Raw genomic sequence first — 22,388 nt, 5'->3', positions numbered from 1 at the left:
TGTTGTTATTATTATTATTGTTATTGTTATTATTATTATTATTATTATTATTATTATTATTACTATTATTATTATTATTATTATTTACATTTATATATTTTTGCTGATGGTTTTTTTAATTTCTTGCTTAACTTGTTTGTTTCATCTTTTTGATGTTTGTAAGCTCAACGTTTTCAGCTGCCTGGCTGCTTGTTGTGCAATTCACCAAAAAAATAAATAAATAAATAAATGCTTCCCTCAAATAAACGCCCACTCAAAAATCCTTCTCAACAATAAACACCCCAAGGCACTTACTCAAATAAATACATTACATAAAAACTGTGCATTATTTTACCAAGGTTATAAATGGAGTGATGAATTTCCAGCAGATTTGCAGAGGTATCCACGGTCGGTATCCAATCATAGAAGCAACATCCCTTTCAAAACGGTCCAGACCTGTAAATGAACAGTTGTAACAAGTTACAGAATACATGTTATAATAGCATTCTAGATAATGAAACATACATGCATATGTTGGTGCTAAACATCGGATGTAGAACAGGGGTCAGGCCGATACAGGAGGTCGGCTTATACTACGAATACATCAACTTGATTTAACAAGCTTTGCCATGGTCGCCATAACGCTAACTCTTGCCCTATAGGTTCAGGGAAGAACCCGGAAGTAATGATATAAAAATAGAGTTGATGGGATGATGGTGGCGCCCTTTATGCCCTGGTATATGTGATGGAACTATGAAAATGATCCAAATATAAATACCTTGGCTGTCAATATGATAAAGCATTCAAATTTTTATATTACCATCTCCAACAGAATAGACACCTTTTATAGGATGAATATGCATTTAAAAATTACATCAATAGTTAAAATATGACATTCATGATTGCGAAACTGACCATAATGCCAGCAAATAATGTAGCACTCGAAAACGCCAAGAACCATAGGAGAAACACCCGCAGAGTACCAGTCAAATAGTGTCATCAGGTACACGCCACCCTGTGTTCATAAAACAAAAAAAATATGATTAATTAGTTGTATAATCTATCAGATATTAGAAGATTATTTAGTCAAAGCTGAACTGGATTATAATTTCTTACATAATTGCAAAACATTCAGCGTATTGCGATCACTATTTACCACTTGTGTTTAGCAAATAAAGGGGGTGCGTGGGGCCACACCCCCCAACCAGAAAAAGCTGCCGCTTCCAGTCACCACCCCCCCCCCCCGACTCCGGAAACATTTCGTACCACCTTGATTGCCAGTTAGAGGCCCCATTTCACCTTCATGCCCTCATCCTCCACATTCCAAGAGTCACAATAACGCCACTGGCTGTGGCTAAAAATGAAGAGGATTACCTATGAAGAAGTCAGGATTACCTATTCGTATTTGAGTAATGGTGTTGCACCCAGTACATAAGTGGATCTAATTTCCTACAAAAGAGCAAGTGCCCTAGTAAAAGAGCACCTTCCTCCATCCCCTTCACGCTCGCGACTGTTCATAAATTAGATTTTTCGTTTCTTGCAGCTTAAAAGCGCCTTCAAATGGTTTTTACCATGGAAAGCGCTATAAAAATACATGACCACTGACCAACACATGACCATCTGCATATACAACAGAAGAAACTGGCTCTATTCGCATCCTAGTTGGTTCAAAATTTTAATACTAACCATTGTCCGTGGTGTCTGTTCTCAAAAAAAGTATCAACAAATATACAAGCCAAATAGGAGTTTAATACATACTGTATTACTTGAAATTACGAAAAGAAAAAAAAATTACCTCAGTAACAAATGGAATGCCCAGGAGGAACGAAACCACGCATGTTATGAGTGTGATTTTATTTTTGTGCTTCATTATTCCAGAATAGTGACTTTCCAGTTCATCCATGACCGCTGTAATGACTGTCTCGAACATCACAAACTAACAAACCAAAAGTGATACATGTTAGTATAGGTTTCCAAGACAACGAATAATACTGTGGCATAATCTTATGATGATGATGATGATGGGATTTATAGACGTGTAGACAAAAACAAAAACATATCTTTGATGTGTACATAAACATGGAATGGAATATGTTGTACATGTATATTGCTTTATTATGTCTGTGGTATTCACATGTGGGCTTTTTTTTTTTTTTTTTTAACTGTCAATTGCCTTCCTCAACCTTTTCAACTATGGGCCTCTCAAAATTATAATTGATTTCTATTCTAATTTTTGACTCCAAAGAAAGGTTGTAAAATGTTTTACAAAACAAATAAATGAAAAAAATGATACTTTATAGTAGATGGTCAATGCAGATCAATAAATATGTCTTGAAGTTTATGATGATTAATATGTAAACTGACACGAGAATACTAAATAATTTTGTCATGTTTAATAGACAATGCAAACTCATAGTTTTAATACCTCTTCTTGCTTAACTTAAAAATTCAGCATACAGTAAGAATCGGTTTTTATATATAAAATATCACTGCATACATAAATTATCTATAACAGCTTATAATTACAGATGATTATCATTTTAATATGTACTTGTAATATTGCTTCTAGTTTAGATATATACTAGGAGTGCGTTGGTCAATTTGGCCAGTATGTCATCACAGGATTTGAACCCAGGATCCTGGGATTATAAGGCAAGCATTTAAATCCCCAAAACCTGCATTTCCAAAGCATTTGAATTTAATATTAAAGTATTATCTGTTTATTCAACATCTAGGCTCTCAGTAATCTTTGCACACACACAAAGAGTAAGAAAATCATACAAGGCCCCCTATAGATCTGGGCATTATAAGACGGGGGGAGGGGGAATGAATGAGTGGGAGATGTTTTTGTGAAGATGACAACACCCACACTTTTAAAAAGCGTAGGTTCAACTGATGTTTTATTGCACTTTTTTTTTATTAAGGTCAAGGCCAAATGATTTATTTTATCTTGTAATGAAAAGGTATAATTATTTTTCTTCAGAGGATAACCACTGATCCAATTGTTAGCTACACAATTGAGAGATTATACAGAAAATATTTTATATTCTGCTTTGATTTCCTAAGGCATTAATAGTTTACATTCTGGTATCTTTGTCAAGAACAATGTAAGCATAAAAATAAGGGCAGGCTTTTCATGCAATCTCAATAAGAGATTAAATTATAAAATGCAGCATGAATTGAAAATCCTGTTGAATTGCATACAATTAGTAAGAGCCATGTTGAAAGCAAAGTGAAAAAAAAACAGCAAAAAAACAGCAAGGTCATAGATTCAACTGAATCAAGTATGTGATTATATATAATTGTAGAAATGATATAGATGGAATTATAGTGATTTGTGGATTTAAAGTGTGATATAAATTATAGAAATGTCTTTCATGCATGAAATAACTGTAACAATTTAAACTAAATTGTATTGAACTACTTTACAGTATGATTATGATTATATATTGGCAACAGGGTCTATAGAATTATGTTTTTTATGGTAATTTTATATAATTTGAGAACTAATTTAGAATACTCAGTTATCAAATTTAAATTACAAATCTTGTGGGCGCTTATGTGGATGCCAAAACAGATATACAAAGTTTTAAAAATTAATTTTGCCTAAATAAGTAATAAAAAAGAAAAAAAATTGTGGGCTAAAAATTCATGGCTGACAGGGGACCTGGTCTGCCCCTGTTTGCACTGGATCTGGGCTGCCCTGTTTGCACTGTCACTTCAACACTGCTCTCTATCAATCTGTTGTGAACATCTGTTGTACAACACACCCACTCCCGTTTTTCATTGATTAAGCTAACTTTTAACCTCTTCTTACAGTGCAAATAGACACTTCCTCAGCAACACCCCTGTCCCTCCTCCCATAAAGATGGTAATAATTAGTGATTTATATAAGCAAAGCAAAACCAAATGTTATTGTGGACATGCTGTATTAGATAAAGATGAAATAGTTTGATGTAAATTAAATTTATGTTCCAAAATATGTTTTTATGGATTGTTTCCAATGAAATATATTTTTCCATGAGTTGTTAAACACATGGATCATAGCAGTGATTACTACAATAGATGTTGAGGTGGTTAAAGAAAATTCACTTCCATGTTATAGTTTAAAATTCTGTATTTGTTCATATTAATTGCATGTTAATTATCAGAAGAGGTAAAACAAAACTCTAATCATAAATTAATTATATACTTTGATTAACAAATAATGAAGTGTTTTCAGTTTGTATTGTACTTTATGCTATTTGATGTGTATATTTTTCACTTTTTATTGTACTTTTGATTTCTGTATCCGTAAGTTTAATGATGTATTATTTCTTTCTATTTTCAACTTGAAAACAGCCTTGTTAAAACTACTCAAAAAATATATAAAAATAAATGTAAAAAACCTGTTTAATACAAAGACAAAAATATTAATGATTTTATAAGTATGAAACAGGAGGTGAATTATACAATATTTCTGGTCACATGACACTAAAGTCTAAACATGGCGAATTATTAGGTTCAGGAGACGGACAGTAGAGAGCGTTTGATTGGACAACGACGGTTGTAACTAGAACATTAAATAATATGATATTTAGTCATCAGAGCATGCTAGGAATTTGAGTTCTTCATCTGAATTTTAGGATGAAATTTTTGCCAAAATGCGCAGAAGGGGGCACATTCACTTATGTTCTAGATTCATGTTGTTGTCCCAATTCAAAGCTCCCTAATAAGTACCGTGGATATTGGAGCTCCCTATTGAAATTCACAAGGGGTCAAAAAAGCAATTCTCTCAAGTTGCAAGTACAATCGGAAATAATCTGTCACTAATGAATAATCTCGCACGATGAAGTCAACAAAATTTATGAAGCGCATAGTCTGTAGCAATCCCAAAAAAAATTCCATTATTTCAAAAGTTCATTATTAATAATTATCATTATTTATTTCATTATCATTTTTGGCGACTGCAATTAAACCACCTGAAGAGGGGTTGCCACCAACCTCTTGTTAAAGTTCTCACTTTTATTCAAATAACATGTACAATTATTTAATTGTGAGCTAAAAGTTGTACTAAGTGATATGGAATAATCTTTTTAAACTTCCAATTAAGTAACTGTACGATTACTTAAAAGTGTGAGCTACAAAAAAAATGTGCAGGGCTCTTGAGAGAACCACTTCTTAGCTTGAGGCAGACTTCAATCAAATAATTCAAAATTATTTAATTGATAAGCCTAAATTAATTTCGACAAAAAGTCATGATAGTATTACCATAGTTTTGGTATGTACAAGCCAAAATCCTTGATCATAAAATTTATCCACACTGCATGACTACTGCAAAGTAGTCATCATCTGATATTTTTTTCAGGAGTATTTGCAGTAAAAGTGAGTTAAGATACTCTTACAAATTATACCCTGGGCTTTTGCCAGGGAAAAAGATCGGTATTTAAAATTGGATGTAAAGGAGGTGGGCTTATACCCTAGAAACTATAGTAATTAATTTTTGATCACATGACCAGAAACATATGTACGTTTATCAATCAAATCTGAATAAATTTATAAGCAAGGAACACTTTTTAAAATCAGATTTTTGTCATTTTCTTGAAAACAACCACGCTTTTTATCTTAATCTAAAACTAAATTTACAAAATTTTACACTAAATTTACTGTTCATATTTTGAAACCATCACCTGTCGGCGGTGTTAGCGATGGATGAGTGGACACCTCGCCTGGTCAGATCCATCCGGAGACTTGCAGAAGAAAACAAAGTTAAAGAAAGAATCCACAATATGCCTAGATTAGTGATAAATATTTCTTAACTACAAAAAAATGTTAAAAAAACAAAAATATACCATCAGGTTACTGTATAACAAATTTAGTCCGAATAAAAAGGAAAAAAAAACCCAAACTAGAGCATGCAATTTGAGATGTCATATTGTAGCCTTAATATACATTATATTTTATTCAGTGTGAAAAAGTCCCAGCAATAGACACAATTGGCTACCAAAATCATGTGACCTTTAGTTTGTCGATTACTGTAGATACAGTGAGTGACACTTGAAGAATATAGGATAATACATGGCTCCTTCTGAGTGTATCTTCAGTATAAGGCATAACAATGTTGATTGGAAAAATTTGGGGAACACTGTTAGAATGCTTTGTTCCTAAAGTTAGGCTATCCCAAATACACAGGTTTTTTTTTAATGAGTTTAGGACTAGGCCTATATTTTATTGTGACCAAATTAGGCACTGCAAGAAAATTTGATCTATGTAATGCGAGTGGGATTCCTTAGGCAACCTCAATCTCACAAAAGATTACTGTACATATGATATTGCATTAAAACCATACCATATGCTCAATCTAGGGATTCCAAAAAGGAGGAGGGGGAGGGGGGAAGAGGACAAATTCGACAGATGGAGGGCCGTACACTACATAGGACAACGGATGGGATGAGGTAATTTATATTTATATATAATTTAAATGTAATCATAATTATTTTTCTCATTTTTTTTACAATATAAATTTATTTTTAAAGATTTAGGGAGGGGTGGGCCCACCCCCTGTATTGCTCTGTCCTATCCTCTCAAATTAACTGCAGTGTTACAACAAGCAAACATCACATGACCATTACAAATTTGGAGTTGCCGGTTGTATCTATTTACATGATCCAGTATTCCTGCATACGTTACGTATTTGCTTCGTAATGTATTATGATTGAAATTTCTGCCAATGAAACGTACTTGAATAATAATACTGATCCTTAAAATTTCAAAACATTCAAAAATTCAATGTTAGAATGCTTTGTTCCTAAAGTTAGGCTATCCCAAATACACAGGTTTTTTTTTAATGAGTTTAGGACTAGGCCTATATTTTATTGTGACCAAATTAGGCACTGCAAGAAAATTTGATCTATGTAATGCGAGTGGGATTCCTTAGGCAACCTCAATCTCACAAAAGATTACTGTACATATGATATTGCATTAAAACCATACCATATGCTCAATCTAGGGATTCCAAAAAGGAGGAGGGGGAGGGGGGAAGAGGACAAATTCGACAGATGGAGGGCCGTACACTACATAGGACAACGGATGGGATGAGGTAATTTATATTTATATATAATTTAAATGTAATCATAATTATTTTTCTCATTTTTTTAAATATAAATTTATTTTAAAAAATTTAGGGAGGGGTGGGAGCGGTGGGTCCACCCCCTTGAATCTGCCTGTATTGCTCCTCTCAAATTAACTGCAGTGTTACAACAAGCAAACATCACATGACCATTACAAATTTGGAGTTGCCGGTTGTATCTATTTACATGATCCAGTATTCCTGCATACGTTACGTATTTGCTTCGAAATGTATTATGATTGAAATATCTGCCAATGAAACGTACTTGTGTATAATAATACTGATCCTTAAAATTTCGAAAACATTCAAAAATTCAATAAAAATATTGAAATGCTTCATTGTTAACAAGAATAAATTAAGTTATTAGCCTCCAATTTGACCTTAGATTGAAAAAAAAAAAAATCAGTTCTTGTTAACACGTTAGCTGCCAAAAATACGAAGTTCAGGGAAGGACTCGGAAGTAATGATCTAAAAATAAATACCGTTTGTTCGTGTTTCATTACAGTTGATCGTAATGATTTTTATTAAGGTGGCGCCCTTTAAATGCCTTGGCGTATGGGATGAAACTATGAAAAAAGGCTTGGCAGTAAACGTGTTAAAAGATATTTTACTAGAAAAATACTACTAGCCAAAGACTCTCAAACAATAATTTATGCATTTTGTGAAGACATTTTTTTCATTCTAATCTTCAATTGGAAGCTATTAAATGAACAAAAGAAGAAGTTCAAAGATTGAATTTCCGAAAGTATATTTTAATTTATTTAATTAACTCTAATTCATTATTATTGAAACCAGATGTAATATAATAATAATATTACAAATTTTATAAAGTGCACAAATCCACTGCAGTAGTGATCAAGGCGCCAAAATATATTCGCCATTTCTTATTCAATTGTTGAAAAATGATTTAAAATTCTTTAAAATACTGAATCTATGTGACTATATGCTGGGACTATCAACCGTAAATAAAATATATCAAAATATATCAAAATAGTATTAAACTATTTTAAAGATATATATTAAACTTAGTATAAATTTATTCATGCATACAAAGCACGTCATTAACAAAGATTTTCAAAATACATGCTCTAGTTCATAGGATAATTTTTTTTCAAATCCATTTTTTCTAAATTATTTAAATTTAGTTTCATTTCTGATTCTCATTAATTAAAAAAAATATTTATCAAAAATAGAAAACCATGACTACAAAATAATGCATAAAAAAGCACATTTTAAAGTGAGAAATTATTTAAAATATACGTTTATGGTGACATCAATCATTGTTTGTAGAATGGTAACTTTATTTACACTGATTTTACCAATTATAGTATTTTATTTCTTTCTTAAAATTTTGTTTTTCAGTTTGCCATTTTCCATTTACACATTTGTGACCTCTCAGCACTAAAGGAATCCAATTGCTGTACCTTGTTAAACAAAAATGACATTTGTCACTTGTCACCAACATATCAGAACATGCCATTTTTAAAGGCCAGACATTTTTTGTATCTTGATTAGGATGCCATTTTTTCGAAAGATGGCCATTTATATAGCAAAACAAAAAATTTTGAATTTTTTTTTACTTATTTTAGTAAAATGGTTCTGTCAAAACCATCTAGGCAGGAGGAGAAAATAGAAATACAATTTATATTGAGGATCGAATAAAATCATGCAAATGTGAGGCAAAAAAAGTATTGGAGGGCTGTCTTCGGATCTCATTAGAGATCCCATTGCATGGTTGAAAAATATACAACGTTGCAATTTAAAGAGTTCACTAATCGGATTGATAAATGCTTTTTATTTGTGAGGTATATAAAAATGGAAAGAAAAATTTATTTTTTTCGAAACTTTTTTCTTAACAGGAAACAGCCCAAATTTTTTTTTTTTTAAATTTCTAATTTGTGTTGATACCACACCTGGATACATATCTAGACCATTGGGATGGATTACTATGATGAAAACTATGTTAGCTATTTTCTCCTTTTTCATGTTTGGACTCAGTTTGTGGTGGGAGGTCACAATTTCTTCATTACCTTCCCATTCAAGTACTCTTTCGGTCACACCTTGACTTCATCAGCAACCAAACACAAACCTACTTCAAGAACTTAGGTGAACATATCAAAACACTCAAAACACTACACTATTGCAATCTTCCACTTGTAAACTAAAATTATGTGTTCTGTGCATTTGTTGTTTGAGAATCTTTCTTGTTAGTGAACCATAAGACAGGGGATGAGAGGAGCTTTTATTGTGTTACGGATTAGATTTTTCCCCGACAAAGAAAATTTTATGTGCCTGGTTTAGCTGCAAGTGAGTAAAATTGTATTAGATTTAATGAACCATATTATTATTATAACAGTTTCTCCAAGTTAGTGATAAAGAGTTAGGTAGAATATGACATCTGGCAGATGGTGATCATACTTTCTGAACCATCTAATTGCCTAGAACTGAACATCATTTGAGATGAGCTCTGTAGAAAACCTAAATACCACCTGTACAATTTAATATTTTCAAGAAAAGCTGCATTTAATGTTAATTTAAATAATCAACTACTTTTTAACGTTCCTAAATGCTAAGGGGTCATTCAACATTATCAATATTTTTAAAAACAGTGCGCTAGGGGGGAGGGGTAGACAAATTTATACACTTGATTCAAAATAACATGTAATATGTAAAATAATGGTATGTAACCATGGATATAATATCCATTTTTAAGCAACCAAGTACATTGCTTTAGTTGACTTCACAAAAAAATGGAGAATGGTTTTGCAAAATCAACATATTTTGTACATTTTCAGATGGGAGGATGGGGGTACCGAAAGAATAGTACAGTTTGTACACTTGTGAAAATATAGATAATTATGGACGACTCCTAAGGATTAACCACCCGATTGTGAACTGACATTAAATCCTGAAAGTTCAAAGGTTGCCATTTAAAAAAAAATCAACTGCCACCTTAGCATGTTACGAAATTAGAGGGTGCCTTCCTGAAAGAAATGCTAAAATAAGACTACTCTTTGCAAAATGCAAACCACCCTAAATATTATTAAGCTAGCATCAGTTTCTGACTATTATGCAAAAGACATCTTGCCATCAGGTGACACCAAATTCTGTTTACAAAAAGATGTGCCATTATTCTAAAAGATTAACTAGAATATAATTTGGTACAGTAACATTAACTGCTTTCAAAAAGAGGTGTTGCCATCCTGCAAAATGAACAGACATCTGTCACCCTAGATGAGCACCCACCTTCAGAAAGAATAAAACTGCTTTCTAAAAGATGCAATGCTATACTGAAAGATCAATTGACCTCATTTGTGATTTCAGAATACCTGCTGCCATCTTAAGGATTAATTCAATTTTATATTACATACCACCAGTGGAACTAGATTTATAAATGCAAGCTTTTATCATCACTCAGATTTGTAACTGCTTATACAAAAGTTGCAGCCATCCTGAAAGGATCAATTACCTACCACAAGATTAAGACTGCTTTTTTTTCTGGCACTATAGTATTTAAAAACCCTAAGAACTGTAATCTTGATACTTGGCATGTAAGTAAATCCTTGCCAAGCCACTAGGGGCCCCATAGGGCTGGAGATTATCACCAGTTTCAAGTAGCGTGAACGAGAGTGTCATACTCCTCCTGGGTGGGATGCTGGTCCACTGTTGGTTACTCATAGCAATTTGCTGGAACCACTGATACAGCTGGGTATACTGAATCAATGTATAAAAAAGCGCCTTGCTCAAGGACACGAGCAAAATGCACAGCGAAGGATTGAAACCACTTGGCATGTGTAAACCAAAATAACTTTTGACTTATCTTCAAAGCATATCAGCACCACTTTAAATGGCTCAGAGAGTTTCAAAGGAAACAACCAATATATATTGTTTAACTTGAGCTTGGCACAAAACCAATACAGCTGGGATCTATTATTCAGGAAATTCTTAAGCTATGGATTTTAATGGTTCATGGCTCTTCCTTAGACCCCTAGAAATGCAATCTTTTGGGGTGTATCAAGATCTTAGTTCTGAAAATGTATGCATGTTGTTGACCCTGTCTTGTAGTTTTACATGTTCTGTATGATATTCTTTAATGAAACTTCTCATCAATGGCCAAATTCAAATCAAACTATTTCCACCTTCTCACAGATACCACACTCTTACTACTAGATTTTAATCATCTTCACCCACTTAATATTTACACCATTGATACAACGCTTTTTGGCAATTCCATTCATCTTGGCCTTTTGTTCATACACCATACAACATTTACTAACCTTTTTTTTTTATTTTAAACCCAAGCTTATACATGGCAATTTCTAAACACTTCAAACAAGATATCTTTGTGTATACTGATGAACACCAAACTGGTAACAGATTCTACTGAATTATATATTTTTTTGAATATATTTACATTTATATAATAATAAACTCATATGTTTAAAAGAAGCATTTAAATATTTATTCTGCAGTGGAGAAGAATCCAAAAAGATAAATATTGATTCACTAGGAGTGAACTCAAGAAGTCTGTCCGTCTAGGACTGTTAGAGGTTTTTGGGATCAATCCTTGATTGTCAGTATTTATCTCTCTTTTTTTCTACTCCCAACATTTTTATTTTCTAGTAAAGCAAGCTCTTCAGATGAACAGCCTGCTTAACATGGATATATATGACCCTTGACACCAAAATGAGTTGTTCTGCATACATTATTATGCCAGGGTAAGATAATAGCCAAGAGAGATTTGAACCGAAATGCTGAAAATGCATTTCACCATTCCATATCAGCTCAACATCTACTTTAATTATGTATTACTACTTACTGTATTGGAATAATTAGGTCAAAATATAAAATTAAAACATCTAAATATCTTCCATGTTATAAAACATTCCGCCCACCCCCCCCGTCCCCAAAATATTGTTTCTATTAACAATTTGTGAGGCTATATCTTCACATCTAGATGGTACCACTGAGCAACACATGATGGTGTCAACACATTTTCGGCCTCTAGTACAACAAGGCTCATTTTGATGTGGAAGGTCATTTTGTGTTGACAGTTTTCACATGCAGATGTGTATAAATAATATTATTTTCTCTTACCTCACTATCAAGACCCACAATAAACAGCATAAAGAAAAATAAGAAGGCCCAGAGTTGAGGGCAAGGCATTTGGGCAACCGCTTCTGGGTAGACAATAAAAGCTAGGCCAGGTCCTAAAATATGAAAAAAAAAAACATAATTATATGTAAGTTTCCGGATGTGCGTTTGTATCAGGAAAGTATCTTAGGAGTGATGTTCTGCCCTACTTGATGTGTTATCGTGATTTATAATTATGACTATTTAGAAGTAAATACTTAAAACAGATTTTATATCTCTACGTGAAGAAATAATTATTCTGATGGCAAATTCTCGGAACGATATAAAAACCAACCTGAGTTCACCACCTGATCGACTGGTACACCGGCGTCCTGGGCCATGAAACCAAGAATAGAGAAAATGACGAAGCCAGAAAAAAGGCTAGTACAACATCCACTAACAACAATTCCAATTCCACTCCTGAAAAAATGCATCAAATATACCATCAGTTATTATATAAAAATCTCCAAATCTTAAAATAAAATAAAATATTTGCATTATTGCAGGTTCCAGGAGCTAGCTAAAACTTAAATTTGAAATGGGATAAATAGGAAGAAAATATATTTTAATTTTTATTAATAATTCTTTGGTCTTGGATGCTTTCAGGCTAGATAAGGAACAAGAAAGAAAGCGAATAGATTGAAAAAGTATTAAGAAAAGAAACGATAGATTGGAAAGTAATAAGAAAGAAAACGAAAGATTGAAAAGGAATAAGAAAGAATAGAAAGAAAGTATATAGAAATTAAATGCAAGGCTAAAACGGAATAGAACTAAAAAGAAAAGGAGTACAAGGTATAGTAATAAAAGCAAGAAACAAGTATAGAATAGATAGAATGAATAAAATAAAGATAAATGGAAAAGTAAGTATATAATTGCAATTAAATATTTTGTTAGTAAATATTTTTATTTATAACTGCAAATTTATTATTCAATATTTTTCACTTGGTAATTTCAAAATTTTGCCTCTGTGTATGGATTTTTAACTATTCAATATAAAAACATAAAAATTAGTAAATCTTTTTTCTTTCTTCAAGAGTCACTGAGCCTCGGAATACTGTAGTTCGCTAGATAGATGGCGCATTATAAATGCTGTTTTATTATTATTAGATCGAAAACTCTTCTACAGTTATCAAATCTTCAATTAAGTTGAAAGGTGAAGCTTGCCAATTAAAAACATACCTTAGAACATCTTTGTCAAACCTGTTGTAGCTAGCCAACGTCAACATTCCTCCCCATGCTGCAGCGAAAGAATAGAACACCTGATTGGCAGCAGCACGCCATACCTAAAACGACGAAACATAGCTTATCAATCATTACCAATCAACTACCAATCAGTCAGTCAATTGACAATCAATAAAACAGTGGTTCCCAACCAAATCAAGTATATTAACCAATTAATCACTATTCAACTATTAAATCAATTAATCAATCACCAATCATTAATTTTGAGGTCCCAATATTTTTGTGACTGGTCCTATATTCTTTGTCTTAAAAGTAAACGTAAACACTGTGGTCAACGTTCATTTTCTCTTCAAGCCGACCTTCTCTAGAAATTATGTTAGACAATTCTATTTAAGAAGAATCTCAAAAATTTTCTGATTTTCTAAAGCTTTTTAGTGTTCATTTTTCACTTGGCGCATTTGATAATTTTTTTAACTAATTTATTATTGTTCATGCTTACCTTTAAACTGAGAAGCTTTGAGAAATTGGGTTTGATGAAATAAATAATCCCGTCCATGGCACCGGGAAGTGTAACTCCACGGATGAACAGAATGAAAAGCAGTACAAATGGAAACGTTGCCGTGAAGTAGACGACCTTAACAAATGAGGGAAAAAAAATCAGTACAGTACACATTCAATTAACTTTCAAATTAATGATAACGAATACGGTTATGTTATTATTTTTAGTCGATCCATGCCATACAGTAGATTAATTGTCATAATGTAAGTGATTCAAGCCTTATGAGCTACGACAATCATATTCAGCTTGTGTAGGTAGCTGTTAAGACTGCTCTAGCCACAAATAATGTGATAATAAAGATGACATATTCATATTCATTTTTCGTAAGGTTGCAATATCTGCCTATTATCAAAGAACAACATTAAAACAAGAAGGCATGGCCATAAAATTTGCAGTGAATAATGATAAAAATGCCCACTAGAAGGGTTACTGAGAGCTGACATGGGTGTGCGTATATGTGTCTGTTGGTCATGTATATCTGTAAAACAGTAACTTGGGTTTCTGTTCTTGCAGATCCAGACACGCCGACTGTACAAAATTTCAATGGAAGATTTTGGAAACAGAAATTAATTCACATAATTTGTTTAAAAAAGATGAACGTTTTTGTGAAATGTGTGTTCTTCTCCTTGACAGGGAGGGGGGAAAAAGGGGAGGTGCCTCCTCCTTCCCTTCAGCTCCCCTGCTCGTGCCACCCTTGTGGCAATGTATTATGGCATTATTGTTTTTTTTCTACCCACCTTTCCAGATGAATGAATACCGCGGATCAGGCACAGGTAGACGACTACCCAAGCGATTACCAAGCACACAAGGAGCTGCCAACGAACACCCCCAATCTCGTGAAGACCATCACTAATTCCCAAGACTGCATGCCTGTACAAAAAAAATATATTTATATTGTAAAAAAAAAATAGCAAAAATATTCAAACTTATCAGTAATAATGTAATAATATCAAGATGTTTTTTTTTTCATATTTTATATATTTATTTATTAGTTTGTTTATTATGTAGCACCTTTCTTTGCAGATGTATTTAAGTATTTCTCATCATTGGGTCTACATGATTGAGTGTTGTGGCTGTAATCAGTGAACAAGCAGGCAACCCACCAGAGGCTTAGAGAAGCAATGCTGATACAGTGCCTTGCTTAAGGACACAAGCAAAATACACAGCGAGGGATTGGCAGATAACTGCTTCAATTCAATAAATCTCAGTACATATAGGCTGTGACCAAAATATTGCTGTGTTGCCCAAAGGACAGGAAATTAGGGTTGGCTGGCCAAGATTATGATTATCATTATTAATAGCCTAGGCCTAATCCTAGAGTGCATAGTTATCCGGTCTCTCTCACCCTAATGGGAAGCATTGTGGTGCTGTGTGTTGTACAATTTTTTCTCTTCTGTATTTTAAGATAACAATTTTATCTGTATATATTGTAAACATCTCGCAATAAGTATTTTACTGCCAGTTAAATTTATTAAAGAAATCTGAATCTGAATTTGAAATGGTTACCACACAATTATGAACCTTGACCTATCAAATTAATTACTCAAGTCATTAAAGTAGTCTCTGCAACATCATATATCATTCTGATATTTTTTCTTCTCCTTCAGGGATGGAGAATATTTTTTTAAATATTATAAAAGCCAACAGAGATTTGAAGTTTTTTTAAATATATTTACCAAATATGCATTCAAGTTTGATATCGTTTCAACATGCAATATCCGATAGGCTGGATTTACGCATGCCTACCGAATTAGCACATTCAGAATAGATAGATTGATTAGATCCCCTTTAGAAAAGTCTATTGTATTCAATTGCTTATCTTTCTGCCTTTATGCTAAAAGGAATTAACTAAGCTTTATTTTGTCCTTGCGATTGACTCAACATAACAAATAGCAAAAAAAAAAATCAGTAGCCCTACAGTACAAATTCAAATAACCTTCAAATGTATTGTCTGTGTTGGGGCAATAATAAACCTGCCAAATTCTAATGCATGAGACACGAAAAAATGTATATATTGCACCCTCTATGTAAAAATTACAAAATAGAGCACCCTCTATGTTACATTTTATTTTTATTGTAGCAGTGGAACCGCCTCTTAATCTTATTAGTAGTCAGTCGGTATAGCTTCGTTAAAATAATTTATATGGCCTGTATTCATATTTTAACGACAAATTCACTTTTTTATAAATGAATTTTAGGGTATAATTGGCCAATATATTATACTGTATCTTTTAATACAATTATATTTAATTGAGATTATACAACATAGGTTTGAGACTTCAAAAGTAGATGCTCATGCGCGAGACTCGCGAATAATAACTTATCTGAGTTATTTATCTAGATCTTTAAAAGCCGCTTGCAGTTCTGAGTAGTAGCGTGATTTAAAGTCGATAGGGAGGTTTCGATTTGCGCGATGATGCAACTCTAAAACAGATTCATTTATGCATGACCGTCCTACATTCTCTGTACAACGTGGATTTGGCCAAAGTGTATCCTAGAATCCTCACGACGAGGAGAACATAACGTTCTTACATGCGCAGATGAAATATTAGTGAAGTCTTTACGTTCTAGATTCTAAAGGGTCGGGCAATCGAAAGCTCCCTACAGTAATATGAGCGCTACAGGTAAGGGTGAAATAGGCTAGCCTCAGTGCAAATTACTCAAGCGTGACAAATCTCTAAAGTTGATTGGTATAATATGAATCAAGGTTTATGGAAGCTGTGTAGCGTAGCGATCAACGCTTTGGATTTCAACTGAAAGGTTGTGAGTTCAAGACAGATGCTGGTCACACTGCTTATGCCCTTGGGCAAGACACTATCTGTATTTTTCTCTCCACATCCATTAGTATAAATGGGTACTTGGGTAGGTGGTGAATGATTCAGAAGGAAATAGGTAGTGCTGAATTAAATGCATGATAGAGAACACCCCATGGGAACCAGAGGAGGTTGCACATTGTGTATAATTCTGTATCCAATAACCAGGATGTAAAAAAAAAAAAAAATCTTGCTTAGCTTGACGAGTTCTTTCAGAAAGGAATAAGAACGCTATATAAATCCAAAAAACAAATTCTTAAACAATTCAAACATGTGTTTAATAAAACATGCGCATAATAATTATCATATACAGTATAAAGCTGCGTACTCACTGCGGCTGATGTGATTCTAGGAAGAACGCAGTGCGATGATGACATGCGTGTAAAGGATCCTATTTTTTAGCCTGCCACTGACGATCAGCAGACTGTGTTGCGTTGTCCAGCCTCACATTAAGCGCAGTTAGAATCATTGGTCGTACAACCCATTGAGTGCCCGGTTTAAGGGTCAGAATCATATAGCCACACAGTGGCGTAGGGATGGGCAGTGCTGCCAGTGCAAAGCACTTGGGCCTAGGGCTATTATGGGCCCATTGATAGGCCTAAAAATACCTAAAATAATATTCAACTTAATATATTTGAAGAAAAAACAGCCAGCGGGCAACTCAATAACATCTAGGTTTTTAGAGGAGTAACTATTGACTTCTGTACTTCGTTGATTTAAACCCAGCAGTGGATTCAAAACTGTGGCCCAGCCAGCCCCTACACTTTTCAAACTTATAAACAAAAATGTGGAAAAAAAAATTATATATTCAAATTGAAGTTCCTGAGTCCCATTTCCGGACAACTAGAGGTTCCATAATTGGCATATATGTTTTATCTCAGCCCCAAACACTAGTGAGGCTGAGATAGTGTACAACCTCCACATGAAAAGTCCCTCCTGGCCGCATCCTTCCCCCCCCCCCCAATTTCGAATTCCTGGATCCATCACTGCAATTGTTAAATTTCACATGCCACCAATTTTCTTAATTAGGTTAGGATTAATCTTGCACTGGGGCCCATTTTAACCTAGCTACGCCGCTGTAGTAACACAGTGGTTATAATGCAACCATAAGTCATAGAACATCAAGATACAGATACAGGAATGTAATGTGAACACAAACGTATCTTATAACTTACGAAAAATATTCCTCACTGGCCCTGACTCTCGGTGCCGCCGTGGTTAAGGAAGCCTCTGAAGACATTAAGGGCTGATATGTGCTGTTGGTAGTATTTAGAACGGATACAATAGGTTCAGGGGTAACAAAATTTGTTGTGCAGAATTCTGTATTCCACTCGTTGTCACATCCGATCCACGGCAGAGTTTTCGCTAACGACGCATACATGTAATAGATGGTCCAGGTGATAATGAGGATGTAGTAGAGCGAACAGAGAGCACAAATCAACGTTATGCCATAACCAACACCTACAAATTGAAAAAAAAAGCGCATACATTTTTTTTAACCAGTGTGTCAATGATCACATAGTAGCAATAAAAAAAAAAAGTTAAAACAAATGGTGGACAAAGACCCTTCAAATTGGCAAGTAAGAAGAGTGCTTGCTTCCAAATTCCTTTGATTGTGTTCAATCAAAACGACCAATATAGAAACATTGCAGAAGGGGGGAAAGGGGAGGGGTGTTTAGTTTCGCAGTGCCTGAGTACCCTTCCTTTCATTAAAACTAAAAAATATTATAGCAAATTATTAGAAATAAATAGTTATATACTGTAGGTATGATTATGCTTTGTCTCTAGTTTTGCGCCTTGCGTAAAATTAGCGGACGTGATCCAGTACTTCCATTCATTACCCATCTTTTCAAAACCATGGATGCACCAAAAATGCGCATAAAGCAACAAGGGTTCGAAGTACCTGGCTTCCCTTGATAAAATAACCCTGGATGAACATGCTACATTAATTACATTGTAGTTGATTAAATTTAAAGACATTTTGAATTTAATGAAACATGCCTATTGTTACCAACAGAATGAATCTGGCAAAATAATATCATGAGTGGCTAAATCTGAATATTGTATAATTCATTGAGTTAGCATTCAGCTCCGAAAGTTCAGGTATGTACAGTACTGTATGCAAGACAAGCTGTAAATAATCATTTAATTCAAATAATCCTTTTGTTCCGAGTCAAAACCTTTCACAGTGAATTAAAATTATTCTATTATGGTATATACACGGTAACAAATTTCTCATACTGTACCACCTCAAAATAAAATCCATTACTTCTTGTCCATATTTTAATAATCGGGAACTATAAATTCCTTTACCAGCACAAAAAAACCTTTTCTCATTTAGGCCCAAACACAATATGGTCAAATTGCATACGTCTGTCACATAAAACGCTATTATAGTGCATGTTAAAAGCTTATGAGATCAAGGTATGTTTAAAACATCAAAAGAAAAAAACAGTTCTGCACTACCAGGATTTTTTTTTTTTTTTTTAATTCCTTTTGGTCAAATTCCAATTTTAAATTTTACCATTGACTCTTTTACACCTTTTTACTTTAGTCTCTGAAAATGTGTGTGTACTTATTTCTCCTTCTTTCTCCCATTTTTTCATGCCAACTCTCATATTGTTAAATCCTAGTCAATAAAATGGTTGTAAATAAATATTAAATAAATAAAATGATTGGTGTTTTTATGGCAATGGCTCGTATAGTTACACCGGTCTTTAATAAAATTATTAACTGTGATTGGATATTACTGTATGCATGGATTAGATTATAACAACAGCATCCAATCAGAATTAAGAATTTGTGTACAGTACATCTGGTGTAAATATAACCAGCAGCCTTATACTCTTATTATGATTGCATTTGCATACTGATCTACAGTATTTAAAAGATTTGTTCCGGAGGACAAAGTTATTTGCGTAAAGTGTCTTATCGTACAACACCAGCGAGTATGGTCATGAGAATTTTCCAAAAACAGGGAAAATACCATCCAAAGTCTCACCCATTAAGGCGTCGGCAAACCGTGCTCCCAACTGTACAGTGCTTTAATAATAATTACATTACATAGAAATTAAACTGTGGATAAGGAGCCGAGACAGGAAAATTCAATGATTAAAGCCAAATCCATAGGCATCATACCACCAGGCAAGCCTTGGCAATTAACCAAGTTCCTGATCCCCATCACATGTTATTGCTATATTCAAATCTTCATATTAATCAGAAAAATTTGGCTATTTCTCAGGAAAATCATTATCACGAAAACATGCTTACAAAGTGTAAAAGTTTTTTTCTCATAAATGAATTCTCTGTCCGTATTTTTTAAAAGACTGTTTTGTCCGACATACCGTTGAAAAGATAAACGCACCCGATTATCCTATCTATAAAGATTAAAATAATAATGCACAATAATAATCAATTATTGTAAAGTTTTGAGGACGATGTTGGAAAATAAGGACCAAATGAAACAGTATTGGCTGTCTAGAAACAAATTACTAAGGTCCTGTCCAGACTTAAATTTTACTTGACATGCCTAAATATGGTATGATGACATCACGTCATGACTATATATAGGCACAACATGACTATATTTGGGCATATAACAGTTTTAGTCTGTACAAGGCCAGCAGTTCTTAAAAGAAATTTTTACAGGGTGTAAACGTAAAATCTAAAGCAGTGATTATCATTCCATTCTGGCATGATATCGGTTAATAAAGTTTGACATTTTTTTTTTTTTTAACCTTTGGATATTTTCCAGAATCGTACAAAAGTAGAGTAACTTGATAATATGGGTTTTGATTGATGTTAGACGACCTTTACAGGATTTCCTTTTATTAAGACTGTATCATAATCTCAAATTAAATTAAATACAATTGGCATTACAATAAATTGAGTTAGAGTGGACAATATAGAGAGGTCAAACACAATAAGCCTAATTTCGGACAGATCAAAACATGGGCATTGCAGGAAATCATCGTAATTTACTATTGAAATAGACCCCTCGGGCTGATAATGAAGAGCAATCTTGCATATGATTATAAATCCTCAGGACAATGATATTTTAGAAACAAGAATTACTAACAAAAAATGGGACACAGCTGGGGTTGATGTTTTGAAGTGGAAAGTATCAAGTAGAAGTTTAGAACATTTGCAGAAAGTATTTGTTTTTCGGTACCAAATATTCTTGTGCAGTCAATCCATGTATTAAAGACATCCCTGAGTTTAAGAAGATTTTTGGACGATTTTTTGTATGTCGAGTGTATAAGACAACTACTGTCAAAATTCCTATTATTTGCTGCTCTTTATGGTCTTAATACAGCATCTACCTGACCTAAACGAGTCACATGGCTAATCTTCCAAAATAATACTATCTTATGGGCTTTTAAGTTCATCAATATTTCATTTCTCCGCATTTCAAATTGATTTAAAATTTTGTTCATTCATAACCAACAGTTAGTAGCTTCATTTTAGTAGTAACATTGCAAGTTACGGACGATCCACACATAGGACAAAAACGACTTAAAAATTAAAAATGTGTATGTGTTCGGCATACAAGACAACCCCCCCCCCCCAATTTTGATCATAAATTGCTATTTTAAGCATCGTCTTATTATACACAACGAGAATATACGGTAATAAGAAAATTGAATGTGATTGTGTTTGAAATTTCCTACAAAAAAAAATTTCAAAAAGTGCAATCCATTTTTATTACCTATTATGCATAGTACATACGCCTATTCGACCATTTTCAAGCATTACATCTGTTAATTACGGTAACATATTTTGTGATCATGCTTTCTAACGTTCTTAAGAGTGATTCGTTTATACAAGACAACCAATCATAAATGGTTACGTGATCAGTCATATCCGTTTTTCCATTGATGAGGATTTTGCATGCTGATGTGACGTCATCATGACCATATTTAGACATGTCAAATAAATTTGTCAAATAAGGCTTAACATATGATTCGTGGGCGATCAACAAAACATTCTAAATTTGTACAAGCTGACCACGCTGCATGTTAATCACTCTATTAATATTTAGACAGAGAGAACAGCATGTTGATTATGTTCATTTCCCACAGTTAATAGACGCTCACATTTTCTGGCTTAATTCTTTTAGAATTTTACGTTTTCTGCTCCGAATTTTCACATTGAGGATTTCTTCAAATGGATATGATTCCAAATATAAAAATGAATATCAAATCTTTTTCATTATTAATATTATTATTATTATTATTATTTATTGGAAGGTAGGCTTCTTAAGCATTTAATAGAAGGTAAAACTAGAATATCTTAATGCTATAATTAAAAACTACCTTTAAATAAGGGGCTTATTTTCCAGGCAGATGATTTTAATGGCTTTTGTTAATTCTTCAATTTGTTTATCATCTGCAATTTACATTTTTATGTTTCGAATTTAGGCAATACACCCTAAATAAATAGCAGATGTTTGATATATACTGTAGGACTAGTTGACATTTTACACAGTACATGCAATGAATAAGACCATTTAGATTGTTTTGAAGTTAAAATACTGCAGACAAGAATGACTGAAGTGCATAAGTATTTAAAAATATTCTAAACAGTAAATGCATGAAGGCTGGCCTTCTTACAT

The 22,388-nt window shown here is 33.3% G+C and overlaps 1 protein-coding gene across 1 annotated transcript in view; it reads right to left on the bottom strand.

Annotated features, from left to right (window-relative positions):
• LOC117112796 (sodium- and chloride-dependent glycine transporter 1-like) overlaps nt 1–22,252 on the bottom strand; it is a 26,935-nt gene extending 4,683 nt beyond the window's left edge. The window contains exons 1-11 of the mRNA XM_033255967.1: nt 22,235–22,252; nt 22,090–22,132; nt 17,950–18,235; nt 14,699–14,831; nt 13,902–14,036; nt 13,400–13,503; nt 12,516–12,640; nt 12,185–12,297; nt 1,775–1,915; nt 895–994; nt 335–435 (exon numbers count right to left, since the gene is read on the bottom strand). Coding sequence (XP_033111858.1) covers nt 335–435; nt 895–994; nt 1,775–1,915; nt 12,185–12,297; nt 12,516–12,640; nt 13,400–13,503; nt 13,902–14,036; nt 14,699–14,831; nt 17,950–18,235; nt 22,090–22,132; nt 22,235–22,252 — 1,299 coding nt within the window. The remainder of the gene's footprint in view (nt 1–334; nt 436–894; nt 995–1,774; nt 1,916–12,184; nt 12,298–12,515; nt 12,641–13,399; nt 13,504–13,901; nt 14,037–14,698; nt 14,832–17,949; nt 18,236–22,089; nt 22,133–22,234) is intronic.
• Nucleotides 22,253–22,388: the final 136 nt, after the last annotated feature.

The sequence above is a fragment of the Anneissia japonica genome, unplaced genomic scaffold (genome assembly GCF_011630105.1).
Source record: "Anneissia japonica isolate Jap-2015-1 unplaced genomic scaffold, ASM1163010v1 scaffold172582_len1462937_cov174, whole genome shotgun sequence".
NCBI lineage: Eukaryota > Metazoa > Echinodermata > Crinoidea > Comatulida > Comatulidae > Anneissia > Anneissia japonica.
This window is presented reverse-complemented; position numbering and strand designations above follow the sequence as displayed.